General features: G+C 37.8%; 1 protein-coding gene and 1 long non-coding RNA gene across 2 annotated transcripts; both read left to right on the forward strand.

Moving 5' to 3' along the window:
* The first annotated feature begins 566 nt into the window (after positions 1–566).
* Positions 567–1878, forward strand: LOC103185374. Its single transcript, XR_488628.2, has 2 exons — positions 567–1060; positions 1754–1878. It is a non-coding gene; the product is annotated as an uncharacterized LOC103185374 (long non-coding RNA).
* A 23-nt stretch (positions 1879–1901) lies between these two features.
* dhrs7 (dehydrogenase/reductase (SDR family) member 7) lies at positions 1902–9560 on the forward strand. The gene is given in 9 exon segments (XM_007903882.2): positions 1902–1938; positions 1978–2028; positions 4102–4202; positions 4204–4246; positions 5169–5275; positions 7678–7804; positions 7807–7915; positions 9426–9466; positions 9469–9560. Coding segments are annotated over 9 exon segments (708 nt in total).
* Positions 9561–14859: the final 5299 nt, after the last annotated feature.

Raw genomic sequence — 14859 nt, forward strand, 5'->3', positions numbered from 1 at the left:
TCCTTCTCTCCCTCTTACTTTCTTTCTTTCTCTCTCTCTCTCTCTCTCACTCACTCCCTCTTTCTCACTCACTCCCTCTCCCTCACTCCCTCTTTCTCTCTCACTCCCTCTCTCTCTCACTCACTCCCTCTTTCTTTCTCTCACTCACCCCCTCTCTCTCTCACTCACTCCCTCTTTCTCTCTCTCACTCACTCCCTTTCTTTCTCACTCACTCCCTCTTACTCACTCACTCACTCTCTCACTCACTCCCTCTTTCTCTCTCACTCCCTTTCTCTCACTCCCTCTATCACTCACTCACTCACTCTCTCTCTCTCACTCACTCCCTTTCTCACTCGCTCCCTCTTTCTCTCTCTCACTCCCTCTTTCTTTCTCACTCACTCTTACTCACTCCCTCTTTCTCACTCACTCCCTCTTTCTCACTCACTCCCTTTCTCTCACTCACTCAATCTCTTTCTCACTCATTCCCACTTTCTCTCTCACCCCCTCTTTCATTCTCACTCACTCGCTCTTTCTCTTTACTCTTTCTCCCTTTCTTACTCTCTTTCTTTCTTTCTTTCTTTCTCTTTCTTTCCTCCTTTCCTCTTCCCTTCCCTCCCAGGGTCATCACCTGGTGTCGTCTTTCCTTCCTCCCCCACCACCAGCCCTCCTCCGGTGAGAACATTTTAATAGCAATGACACCGATAATAATAATAATAATAATAATAATACTCCTTGCGTTTGATACAGCGCCTCATCACGTCTTCGAGAAGACGTCTCAAAGCGCTTCTCGGGAATATAGCGTGAAGTGAACGGACTTCCTGCGGCTGCAAACGTTTGTCTTCCAGTTGGCGCAGCGCAGAGAATCGAGGGACGATTCATAAATCTGGTCCTGCTCTGGAAGTGGGTTCTTCTTCCAGAACTGCCTCCAGATAACTCCAGGTCCACGCGAAGACGGGGTTTAAGAATTTTCTCCTGTCCTGCGCTATCTTCTTCAATATAAGTAAGACAAGTTGGTCCAACCGGGTAAAGATCGGATGGCATTTTGGGCCCCAACGCAGCTGTCGGCTCTCCTGGTAACTCGGTGAGGGACGCTTTAGCAACTAACGGCTCTGATCATTGAAAATAAACCGTTCAGTTTGGAATTATTTCTTGTTCCTCATCGTGGTGGGGTTGATAATACACTTCCATATCGGAGTTAACGGCAGGAATAATTGCATTCACGTAGATGCACGTATGTCTCTCGGAAGAATGGTTGATGAGAGCCCTTACTCTTGGTCTCCCATTTTACCCACTGAATAATTTCACTCAACATTACTTCTTGATTGTTCAAATGTGACAGTTTAGACATTGCCTGTCACTCACTCATCGGAAGCCACTTTTACTTCAATTTAACAGCGTTTTTAATTTAAATACAAGTAATTCATTTTCTATACAGCATTATAACGAAACTAATCTTATCTCTTTACTGGACAATATTGGTATAAATGTGCCGATAACATTTAGTATATCCCCACCTTCAAGAAATCAAAACACGAAAAACATACAACGAGAATCAATTAAGGCTGTCACTAAGTAAGCTCTCATGGTAACTCAGTGGGTAAATATGTTTTAATCATTTTCCTTTAGAATCATAAGAGCAGCATGATTGAATCACCCTTGTGCCTTGCTTAATGCTTTCCATATGGCTTCAATAGCAAATTCACGTTAAAGGGGGAAAGCAATAATCACAGGAACCAACCCTTATCCAACTCTACCTTTTATTTTTTTCCTGCAGTTGTTCGTGTACCATTTCCAGAAGAAGAGTTTGTTGCAGTAATGCCTTCCAGATTCTCGTATTCCAACCTCCTCGCGAGGCAATGTATCAACAGATGCAGCAAATAAAGATTATTTGAAATGAAATCGGACTAAACTATAATGGGATTATGCCACAGATTCAAGCGCTCTGGGACGCTAGTCTGCGTGAGATGTGCTATGTAAATGCAAGTCGTTGTTGTTGAGCACTGGCCTCGCAAGCAAGAGGTTCGAGTCCTGGGCAAGATGAAACTTTGGGTAAATTTCCTTACTCCACACACCTGTTTACCTAGCAGTAAGTAGGACCTGATCGATCGGTGGATCGCTTTTCCGGGGATAATAATCCCTTATATATATTAAAAAAATTGGTCACTCAATCCACTTTGTGGGGCACGGCTGTGCGCAACTGGCTGGCGCATTACATCCACAAAATATACAGTTAATTCGCTTTGCAGTATATTCTATGAAGCACTTGAAGATGTGATCAGGTGCTATATCAAATGCAAGGATTATTAATTATTATAAGAGCACAGCCAAAAAGAAAAGTCTTGAGACGGAATTTAAAGGTAAGAAGGGAGCTGGGGTGGAGTTTCAGAGCGCTGGAACGGGTGAAATACTTTATCGTGGAGTCCCGTAGAGTAATGGTTAGAGAACTCTACACAGTTTTTTTTAATTTAAATATAAAGGGGTAGAATTTCCCAATGCAAAACACACCAGCTGCAAATGACATGTTGGTTGGTTTTCTCTTACAGGCTCATTCACTTCAGAACAATTTGCCTTGTTACATTACAGCTATGAGGCAATTGACTAAGGTTTATTTCTTTTAAATTGTAATACTGCTGATACACCTTGATAATACACTGTAATATCATTTGGATCCTTGCGCCTCCCACTTCCGGGTTCTACTATTCAAATTACTTCCAGGCTCTGAAACCGATGCATTTCAGGGAAGCCACAAGCGAAGGCACATCAACTGCTTTCATTTGATTCACAAAGAAAGCGATAGTACAATTTAGTACAGGAACCTGCCATTGCTATTTGATCTTTTGCGGTCTAACCACATTCCCTACTGCTGTCTGCCTCATCAATTTTTTTAAAAAATTATTATTATTTCCTGATTGAGTGTCCCCATTTCAAAACAGGTGGGGAGACTTCACTTTAGCAATTTAGCCAATATGCTTTAGATGGCAGAAGATTCTTAAATCCAGGTGTGAAGTCGCTCCACAATCTGTTAAAGGATCTTAAATTAGCTTATTTCTAATTTCTTCCTAATCTTTTTTTATACCCCCTGGCTCACTATTAAGAAGGTATTATATCAAATGCAAGGATTATTATTATTATTTATTTTCAATTCTCATTCTTGTACGCATTGCCGTATTAAAAAGAGAAAGGGATTTCTCCTGAAGTCCTTCCTTTCGATACCTGAGATAAAATTGGTCATTCACTTTCTGGCTGTTTGTGGGGCACATGATATCAAGTGCAAAGATTACCTTATATTTTAAAACAACTGGAAAAGGACATTTGATGAATCTAAAATTTCAACATTTGTTTTAAATTCTCCAAAGTGTTTGGTTTTTATTTTGTTATTAGTCTTCCTATTATTTTCTCCTTCCTTTCCAAGGAAGAGTGAGACTGGGAAAAAAAAATAGCACCTTTGAATGATTAGTTCCACTTAACAAATGCTGTTCGTTTTATTTTGCCACGTTATTGGACGATGGATTTCCTGTTACTGGCGTTTTACTGTCTGGTGATTTATGTGATTGTGCAGTTTATTCGGTTCATGAGAGCCGATACAGATTTCACTTTGTTCTGGGCAGGAATGGCAGGGTGACACTCCAAGTAGGGAGATTTCACTGTATCCGTTTAGCTAATAAAACTAGTTTATGCTTTCGATAGCATTATCATTAGAGTAATCCTTCTTCTACATTTTGTCTTGAATAATCTGCTCTCCAGATAAATCGTCCATTGAACCGGCATTTCAATGGATTGAATTCAAAAGATTCAAGTCAGTAATTAACAATGATTAGTCGACTCTGGAAATAATATCATATCAGTGTCTTTCTGAGCAGATCCTGTGTCAGACCACTGAAAGGGTTAAATGGAAGATTTTACTGAGTTGCCTTTCAGACTGTAATTATGACGTTATTGGGAGAGGCAATTTGTTTTTTTGGTTTCTAAACAAATGCTTCTAATTGAAATGCCTTTCATCAGCCAGTGCCCAAGTTGACACCCACCTTTAAGAAATATAATCTATCTAAAGATTTTAAGCGTCTTTTAAAATTCTGTGTGACAGGTTTAGTAATTACGATTTGCATATTTAACGCTCGACAGAAAATGGGAAGGCGGTGTGGATAACAGGGGCTTCCAGTGGAATTGGAGAGGGGCCTAGCATTCAGCTCGCCAAGACAGGAGCTTCACTGGTTCTCTCTGCTTACGAGAGAGGCCGAACTACAAAGAGTTAAGAAAAACTGCCTCTGCAATAAGGTAGAACATTAAAAAAAGTCATATTAATAGATGTAAAAATGTCGAAATAATTAATTTCCAGCTTCTGTCAATGCTTCTTTTGATCCCTTCAGCAAGATTAGTTAATAAAGGTAAACACAATACAGGTGCAAATCTCAAATAAAAGCAGAGAGTGATGGAAATACACAACAGGTCAATCTGCATCCGAAATCAAAGATAGTTTAACATTCTGCTGGTAACCAGACTTTCCCTGCTCTATTCTTTTTCTGTGTCTGACTCCAGCTATCTCTCCCTAAAAGCTCTTCTGACATGACAACATCTTAATTGTTCTTCGTGACTGAAGACTTCATAGTAGCCTCCCCTCAGCCTCAAAGAACAATACTGTAGTTTAATATATTTAACTGAAAATGAAACCTTGTTGTCCTGTAATAATTGTAGCTAAGCCAATTTTTATACTACAGGATTTGTGTTGTGGATAGTTTTGGATTTAAAAAAAATATTTGTCTATTTCAAATCAAACTGCAGGGAAAACCTTAAAGATGAGCGGTTAGAATTATGACATGGTAAACCTTTACTTCTTTGGATTCCAGTCTGTGATTTTTAATCCCACGTAAAGATGCTGTACATAACAGAAGTCAAATTCTTGACTTTTGAATATTAAAACAAACATTTCTGTTCCTATTTATGAATTATTTTTCAAGTGAATAAATAGAATAATATTATTGATTTTTTTTTCATCTTACTTGAGTACCAGAGTTCACGGAGATGCAACTGTGTAATGCTGTGTTTGTATTTCAACCAACTTCTTTAACTGAAGTTTTCTTTTGTTTTAAAAAAAAAGGTTAAAAATTGTCACTAAGCGGTTGGAATGAGAAGCATTTTTTTTTAAAAATGCATTATTCCCTCCCTTGAGTGTGTATGTCTTGCTTTTGAAGATCATAGCAAGCTACAAGAAAAGGATATTCTTGTTCTGCTACTTGACCTGAATGAAAAAGGTTCCCATGAGGCTGCAACAAAAAACGTTATTCAGCACTTTGGTGAAGTACGTTTTCTAACAATGATTTATTATTAACTATGATGAACCTCTTAAACAGTGATACCATAATTAAATGATTAGGCGAGGAATGGCAGAATATCAACACTGACGTAACTTATACAAAATGTAAGTTAAATCATGCAAAATATAGGTTAGACCATTTAGTGATTCGTTAATGCTGGTTTGGAGGAGTGAAATTTGAGGACCTGCGAATAATACTTTAATGGCGGATGGTTTGTTATTAGTTACATAGACATCAATTCTTGTAACTGCTTACGGTTTTGTTTTAATCTGCACTAATTCATAGCTTCCTCTTGGCAGCATTCCCTACCTATTCAATTCCGTCTCTTTGAATCAACAGTATTATTTTCTGCCTTCTGTTATGCATGTGCTGTTCCTTGCACAAAATATGGGAAATGAACTAATAGGTTAGCAGGTTTAATTAACAAATCTGATTTTTGTCAGGAACATTGCTTTTTAAAGAAGATGATTTTTTTTTTGATCATTAACTCAATCCAGGCTTTATCATTGTCATGTCACACTTATTTGTGTGCAAGCAGATACCCCCTTAACTGACTTTTTCATGACCTCTTGTCATAAGATTATGCAGATATTGAGGATGTTGCAAATTACAGATCTCTCGTATGACATTTTGGTTTCCCTTAATTTTTTTTTCGACATTTATTTCAATCAGAGAAACCAAAATGCATCAGGATTCCTGTCCAGAGAAACTGGTCTAAGAATTGAAAGTCATTAATTGGCACAAATAATGAAAATACTGACCTGTTTCTGTTGGAGATGAGAATTTTTCTGACCCCACGCTGCTTTCTGTTGGGTAAACAGGAATACCATTTCTCTGCTCTCCTGAATTTTGGCACCAAACTATGATGGGGTAATACTCCTGGTTCCCCCTCTTCACCCTTAGTGGGCTGCAGGAACAAGGTTAATCTTCTTAGCTTGTGGAAATCCTATTTAATGAAAAAAATGCTGTTTATTCAATTGATTTGATCTAGATATTTCTTGTCAGCTTAGCTCAAGGACTTTTCGTTCACAAAATGGCAATGTGGATTCTTATTAAATGAATGAGATCAAAGATTCTCTAGTAATCCTTGTCCTCCACACAGTCAGTTGCTTTGAATCACATGCTATGTGGGCAAAAAAAAACTCAGCAGCAAAATTCAAATGAGAACAATCAACATGCAAACTAACCTGTGGGATACAGTGGACTGAAAATATTACCCTACAAATACACATTTTAATACTTCTGAAGAGACACTGAATGAGTACTTCTTGCCAGTAAAATGAGATTGACAATCTTGAAATAATAAGCAAGACTGTGTTTAAATAAAATCTTGAAATAATAAGCAAGATTGTGTCTAAATAAATAAAATTGGGTCCAATTATGTAATACTGTATGTAAAGCATTTTATATCATAAGTGTATAATGAAAGGTTATATAATTTGTAATGTAAAATTAGTGACATATTTAACATGTCTATCTTAATAAAATACATAGCATAATCCGAGATCTTCCCCTTCGTTCTATAGTTTCGATACTGGTTTTATATTGTACGTTTTATCAGCTTGGGCGACATGAAACACAGCAGATATACGGTTCATCCGTTAGAGCCAAAAATGGACTCTTACCTTTAAAGAAACTTAGATTTCAGCCTTGCTCAGTTGATAGCACTCTCAGCTCTGAGTCAGAAGGTTATGAGTTCAAGCCCCATGTCAGAACTCAGTCTAAGGGACACTCCAATATAGTACTGGGGAGTGCTTTATTGCTGGAGGTGCTGCCCTTCACATGAAATGTTAACACTTTTCAGATGGACGGTGAGTGTCCCACAGCACGATTCGGAAAAAAAAGGGAGTTTCTCCCAGTGATCCAACCAACAGTTCCCCAGAATGAAATTGACCATTCACTTCATGACTGTTTGTGGGACACTGCTGGATGGAAACTGACTATGTGTTCACCTACAAAACACAATCGCTACGTATTTAAAGTAAATACTCTTGAGTCATCCTCCCCATGTGAAAGACACAATATCAAACACAAGGATTATTCATTTTATTCCTTTTTGCTTTCCTCAAATGTATCTTTTCAGTCATTTGCCACTATTCTCTACCAATTTAAATAACACCAGGCTGTTAACAAAGATTAGAGAGCTAATTTCCTGTTTGGTAATCTAAATCAGATGCATGTTTTTATCTTGTATCGGCTGAATGGATTAAAATTATACTGAACTGCAGCAAAAAGTTGAAATTCCTTGTAGCACAGTGTTGCTGAAACAAGTTTTAAGTTTAAGATTCACATATAATTGTTGATCTATTTTTGATCGAGCAGTGTGCAAAGCTCCGCTGTTGTGTTTTAAGTGTTCCAAATAACCTTTTAATGCCTCCCTTTTCAGATCGACATTTTGGTCAACAACGGTGGGCGTTTCCAGCTCTCCTTATTCCTGGAACCAAACCTGGCTGTTTATGAAGCCATAATGCAATTGAACTGCCTTAGTACAATCTCATAAACCAAATGTGTTCTACTCAAATGATTAAGCAGAAATGAGGACAGATAATCACTGTCAGCAGTATGGCAGGACTGGCTTCTGTGCCAGTTTCTACAGGTTACGCTGCTAGTAAACATGCTTTGCAGGTAACTGATTTAATTAGAGGGCATTTGAGCTGTCTCATGTGATTATTGAAGTAGGTAATTGCTAATCATCACTTGTATTTCTGATTTTGTCAGTGGTTTTGTTCAGTTCCCACCATTTCTTAACGTACTTGTCACCTAAGAGTGGAGATTAAAGTTTCTTTGCTTTCACAAACTAAGTATTGATCCAGAAGTAAAGAAAAGTAAGACATAAATATCAAACCCTTCGATATTTACTGGGATTGATGTTTGAACAAAAAATAACTGAACAAGAGGATAACCGAGATCGGGGCAGACTGGCTTCTCTCAGGAAATGAAATCAGTCGAGTGAAGTCAATGTAATAGGTTTTAGCATGATCTGTAATTGACCCATGATTTATTGTACAAAGAACGCAAGGCTTCAGGCCTGCCCAGGCTGCATGCAACATGAAGTAAGGCTTTGGAGGCCCTTTGCTTCATCCAATGCAAGCAGTTTGTAATGTACCTCAAAGTCTGATTCAAATGTTATATTTGATTGATAAAGAAATCACAGTGTCATGTGCACAATGTCCAGATTTACAATTATATGCAAATTGTCTGAAAATTATACAGAGGTCTAATTTTGAAAAGGTTAATTCTGAAAACTGTATACCTCCCAGAAATTACTAAGAAAAAGGCCCATTTTCTTCATCCAATTTATGATTATCCTCCAATTATCTCCTTCTCCTGGTGGGTCAGAGATCCATGGGCTTTTGCCACCATTTGGTCCTCACTCAGGTAGTCATTCTTCATTTTAAAATGAAGTCTTGTAGCTCAGTGGTTACAACACTCGCCTCACGAGTGAGAGACCTGGGTTTGTTTCCCATCAGGGCAAGATGTTGGGCAAGTTTCCTTACTCCACATGCGTTTGTTTACCTAACAGTAAGTAGGAAACCGGCTTTTAAGTTGATTGTCGGATCACTTTTTCGGGGATAATAATTTCTTCAAAAAAAAACCCAATTACCTCAGTCCACGATTGTTCGTGAGATATTGTTGTGCACAATTCGATGCTGCGTTTCTCCCACAAAAATACAGTCAATTTACTTTACAGTATATACTGTGAAGCTCTTTGAGATGTCTCGAAGACGTGATAAGGCGCTATATCAAATGCAAGGATTATTATTATTATTTGAGCCTACGATAATCATGAAGCATATCATAGCTAAGGTGATCTTGCCCTCACTTCAAAGTTGAGTGATGTGTGTTCCACTACAGCACTGCATCGCAATTAGAAACTGGAATGCCATCTTACTTTACTGCTGACTCAGCTAATATTATGCAAAAGAACAAACTGGAGGTCAAGCCATAAACATTCGGGTCTGACTCAATCTGACTTTCCCATTGGATGTGGAAAAAGTTGAAAGCGCAGCAATATTATGCAAAAATAGATCAGTTTAAAAGAAAAACAGCGTCATTGGTTCTATATCCAGAAGGCTTTGATCTGTCTTGTACAATAGTTTGAATGTTTATTCATTATGGTTATTGTTATTCTTTAGGATTTTTTAATTCCCTTCGACCAGAACTTGCTATTTATCCAAACTCATAATCAGCACGATGTGTCCTGGACAAACCTGCTCAGATATTGAGAAAAACGCTTTTACTGAAGAGATAAACCAGGTGCAGCATTAAATTAATCATATTTGTCAGGCCTGTGTATTAAGGGATCATAATAAGGGCGGATAATTGGTCTTGAGGTACAGATCAGCCACAATCTTATAGGATGGCGGAACAGGCTTGAGGGGCTGAATGGCCTACACCTGTTTCTATGAGTGTTAACAGCTGAGTCAGATTCCGCCACTGTTAAGCGCTCAGACGCTATCCTGCGCGAGGGTGCAAGTTGTTCTGGTTGTTGCTTAAATTCACTCTGTTAATAATTGACTAGGAGCCTTGTAGCTCAGTGGTGAGAACACTCCACAAGCCTCTGTTTACCTAGCAGTAAGTAGGAACCCCATTGTTAGTCGATTGTCGGATCAATTTTCCAGGGATAATAATCCCTCAAACAAACAATTAACTTGGTCACTTAATCCACGACTGTTTGTGGGACGCTGCTGTGCGCAATTGGCTGCTGCGTTTCGCCCACAAATATACAGTCAATTCATTTTACGGTATATTCTGTGAAGCGCTTTGAGACGTCGAGAAGACGTGAAAAGCGCTATATCAGATGCAAGGATTATTATTAGCATTTTCATCTTTCTCACCCAAATGGATTAAGATGTCTTGCACCTTAACGAGCACACAAAGGTTGAAAAATGTAAGTTAATGGGAAAGTAGACTGAACTTGGGAGTATTTTAGACTGATGCAGTCTAGTGTTATTAGTTACCCAAGTTTTTTTTAATATAAAGGTATAAAGCAAAAGAATAAGGGGCATTACCTTCAAAGAATGGGCAACAAAGGGGAATAGGCAGTGCAGGACACTTAGTATAATGGCGATAATCATGTGGAACTAACTGCAAAAAAAGGAAGAGAAGTTTCCATCAAAAAAAAGGATTTGGGGTTATTAGATTTAAAAAATAAGTTGCTATAGGAGAATAGATTCCTCCAGGATCCGAATCTGCTATATTTTCTTGGTATTTATCTGTTTATTTATTATCTCCAAATATGAAAAGTGCTGTATAAATGTAAATTTATATTGTATTTCAGAGCAAGGGGAATTTACAATACAAAATTACATTTGTATAATGCCTTTCACGTGGATGATGTCCCAATTTGGCAATTTGTTGAGTTCAGTTTTAGCTTTGCAACAGGTTTTCTGTAGTTAAAAGAGCTTACCTGTTTCAAAATTAAAACTGCATAACTAGTCTCAATATTTAAGAATATGACAAATTGTTTTCAGAATGTATTAGCAGTTCTTATCTTTTGTGTAATCGGGACCAGTTAACCCTGCAATTTTAACCATCTGTCATTTTTTTNAAAAAGGCTCCACAATAAATTCAGAAGAAAATGCACAGCCCAATAATAATCAAACAGGAAATACAAAAAAAAACTTTGGCTTTTAAAATTAGTAAAACAAGTCACTACTTATCGTTGGCCTCTCAAATTCTATCCTAAGTATTGTATTGCAGCCAGAAAATAGATGGTAAATTTGTTTAATACGATATTCATGCATGTGGAAGTATCAACAGACAGAAGAAATTAGTCTTATACCATTGGAATTTTTCTTTCTACAGGTTTATTGAATTAATATTTTGAATATAATTTGGTATTTTATATTTTCAGGATGCTGATGCCTCTTATTTCACAAAGATGAAGGTCAAAACCTCTTGAAGGCGTGTTCACCATTGCTCTGCTGCAAAGCAAAATGAATCCAAAGTAACATAAGATTGTATTGACAAGAAAAAATTGTATCAATGATTTTTAAAAAAAATAAGGACACAACACCGTTTAAAAGAAAATTTAATTTACTAACCATCAGTCCTCTGTTGCATTCCCCACAATGTTTTGCTCTGATGAAATTCAGTTTGTAATATTCAATATTTTTTGCAGGCAAGTTGCTGAAAAATGCAACTCCAGCTAGGACTTTGGTTTCGGTTGATCATTTAGTCAGATTTTCCCAATACATATCAAGAAAAATCTTTTATGAAGAAAAATTACAGTTACAAGATTAATTTCTTCTACTAGCTGCTGTTTCTGATTAGACCAATTCAGTTGTTGAACTCTGCCCTGTTCATCAATAGCTCAGTGGACGAAACCACCATCTGGCCCAGCACTGAGCCTAACACACCAGAAATATTTCAGGTATATTTGGTCAACGAAAGGAATCCACCACAGGACATTATGAGCTCTGATAGCATGAAAGCTGTCTTGTTTAGCCTACAACAGTGCCATCGATGAACAATACTGTTATAAACTAAACACATGATATGGAACATTATCCCGACATGAGCTGGATGCCTAGCTAGCACTCATTCTCCAAAATTAGAGGATCACTGGCAAATACAGTTCTACCAAGCCCTAGATTTACTTGTTCCGATCTAAATTAGGCAGGGTAAAAATATACTCACTAGCAATGTGTTTTAAGTGTCAGTTTTCTATCTTACAAGTTCTCCTTTTTTTTTCACAAAAGGAAGATAGATTCCTGACTCTTCTCTCCCTTTTCCGGTTTATATCAAAGAGGATTCGTTTCTCATTGGTTTGAGTTAAAAGCATGAAAACGCCAATCCTGTGAAGACAGGAGGTGGGGTAATGAGGTCACAATAAGCGCCATTGTCCTCTCTCTTTCTCTCAAAGTGCACAGCAGCTCCTACTCTGCTCAGTATGACTCACGAGGCACTGAGTGACGTGCCATTTTAGTCACTGAGTTGTTTCTTTTTGAGGCGAATAAAGACATCTTTCATCGCTGCGCGCATCACTTACTGCCCGACTATTTGCCAACCCGAGCACAGCAGCCACTGTAAGGGCTAGCACACACTAAAATAATTCTTGCATTTGACGTAGCACCTTCCGCATTGGGAAGAGGTCTCAACGCACTTCACAGGATTTTTCTGTAAATTGTAGTGACTGCATTTTGCAAGCAAGTTATACAGTGTTGAATTCTTTCTGTGAACCTATCAACGTTACTTATCTCAAAGTGACTCTGGTCTTTGGTCTATTATACACTCCAACCTCTCACACACTCCCCCCTCCACTTTTCCGATGATTGTTTGTAAAAAAAAAACTTGTATGATAAAAGTTGTTAACAGTACCTTACCTCGTCGAATCATTTCCTGATTTCCGGCAACTGACTGATAGTACAAATATCATAAGTCATGAAACAAACAAGTTGAAGGAGTGGGAGTGTGTGTACAAAGACATCAATGACACCCAGACGCAGTACATGCAATACTATTAGTCGGAGAAAAAAAGGTAAAGTTTAACATTTATTAAATAAAATGCAGTCCAAATACATTTTGAACTGAGTGTCCTCAGAATTTGATCACACTAGAAGTAAACTTTATACAGATGTTTAAAAATAGAAATTGTTTCCTACCAATACGCAGAACACTTCTAAATGGTCAAAAGTCAAATATGCCTATCACGGTTCTGTACACCATTGTAAATTCATTGCACTTCGATATTAAAGATTTAACAAAATCACAATATACTAATTATTACCATTCCCGTAAACAGTCTGCCTTATTTATAAATTTCTACAACTAAATACTGTACTAAAGTGATATTTAAAAACACTGGTATGTATGCAATATGTATAAATGTGTATACAGTACTAAAAATAAAGGCGATTTATTTCAGCAAAACCTAATAAAATTAAATGCTTTTTTTGCATGGTTAAAAACACACATTACGTATATGTACATGAATGGCCGCACAAAGATTTCAAAGGAGTAATTTTCCTGGCACCCAGTATTGCTATGAACTTTTCATAATCAAATGTCGTTTCTCAAGAGAAATTTCCTTTTTCGTAGTTAATTTAAAAGAAAGTGAAACACCCTGATCTCTGAAAACAATGATTCATGCTGAGTTAGTTTTATGGTGCCAACTTGCAGTTTCTCACCAGAGTAGTCATTCCTCATATATGATATTAAATAGAAAGTGCTACTTAGTTATTTGACTGCGAGCAGCATCACAGCCAAGCCCACTCTTGGCCTCACCCAACATGCACATTTTCCAGAAAGGGTTCATAAACAGTAATAAAGAGCAGAAATCCTAGCTTATTTTCACCACCAACCAAGGGGCGGAGATGGGATCTAATGTGGGAACCTCTAGGCCTCCAGTGGTTCAGTTTGGTACTGACAAACATTTGAAGAGCTGCATTTTCCAGATTTGAGATATATATATATATATAAAAAATATATTAAAAACACTTGACAAGTTTGCCTTCCTGATTTAAGTGGATGACACATGCTCCATTTGACACTTTGTGGAGTGGATAGAGAATGGAATGAGCTGGGACTGAATATTACCAGTGACTTGTCAAAAACTAATAAAATTCAGCAGCACTGTGCAATCCAGCAATATTCCAGGTTTTTATACCCAAAAATATTTCATCCAAATTACATCCATTCTTTGTTATTAATTGGTGTTATTGACATATTACAGTCAAGATGAGCAGAAACCAATTTGAATGCATGTGTATTCTTGCTGGACTGTCGCTACCAGCAGTCCCAACTAAGATGGCATCACTGCTGCCTCTGAGGCACCAAGTGCAGGTAGTAATAATAATCCTTGCATTTGATATAGCGCTTTTCACGTCGGGAGGACATCCCAAAGCGCTTCACAGAACACACTGTAAAGTGAATTGACTTTTTGTGGGCGAACGCGGCAGCCAATTGCGCACAGCAATGTCCCACAAACAGTCGTAGATTGAAAATGACCAATTTATTATTGTTTTTGGAGGGATTATTATTAGGCTCTGTGTGGAGTAAGGAAACTTGCCCAAGGTTTCGCCCTGCCTGGAATTAAACTCTGGTCTCTCGCTTGCAAAAGCGAGTGCTCTAACCACTGAGCTACAGGACTCCACAAAGGTAGTGCTTTAAAACCACTCTGGTTGCACCACGCACCAATTTCTCAGACTGTGGGTGGGCTAAGGGTTCATTCTATTCATACAGACCAGCAATACAAGTTATACATTCCTGATCTTCTAGATTGCTAATGTCTGGAGGCCAGAATAAACCCAGATGGTACTTTCAAACAACTGCATGTGAATGCAACCCAAAGTGGAAACAGGGTGAATTCCACAGCATTGTAGCCCAGAGTTAATTTTAGCTGTGGCACTTCTGCAATATAAATACTCCATTGAAATGGTCATACTAGGGCTCATCAAATTGATTTAAACTAAACCCTGAGTAAGTCTTTTGTGGTGTACTGAATTAGGCCAGAAGGTGAAGATCAGTTTCTTAACAAAAACAAATGAATTTTCTTTTTCTCAGTATTGATTACCTTATGGCCCCACATACTGTTTTAATAAAAAAAGAAGATAAAGAAATCAAA

This window comes from Callorhinchus milii, unplaced genomic scaffold, assembly GCF_018977255.1.
Source record: "Callorhinchus milii isolate IMCB2004 unplaced genomic scaffold, IMCB_Cmil_1.0 Scaffold9, whole genome shotgun sequence".
NCBI lineage: Eukaryota > Metazoa > Chordata > Chondrichthyes > Chimaeriformes > Callorhinchidae > Callorhinchus > Callorhinchus milii.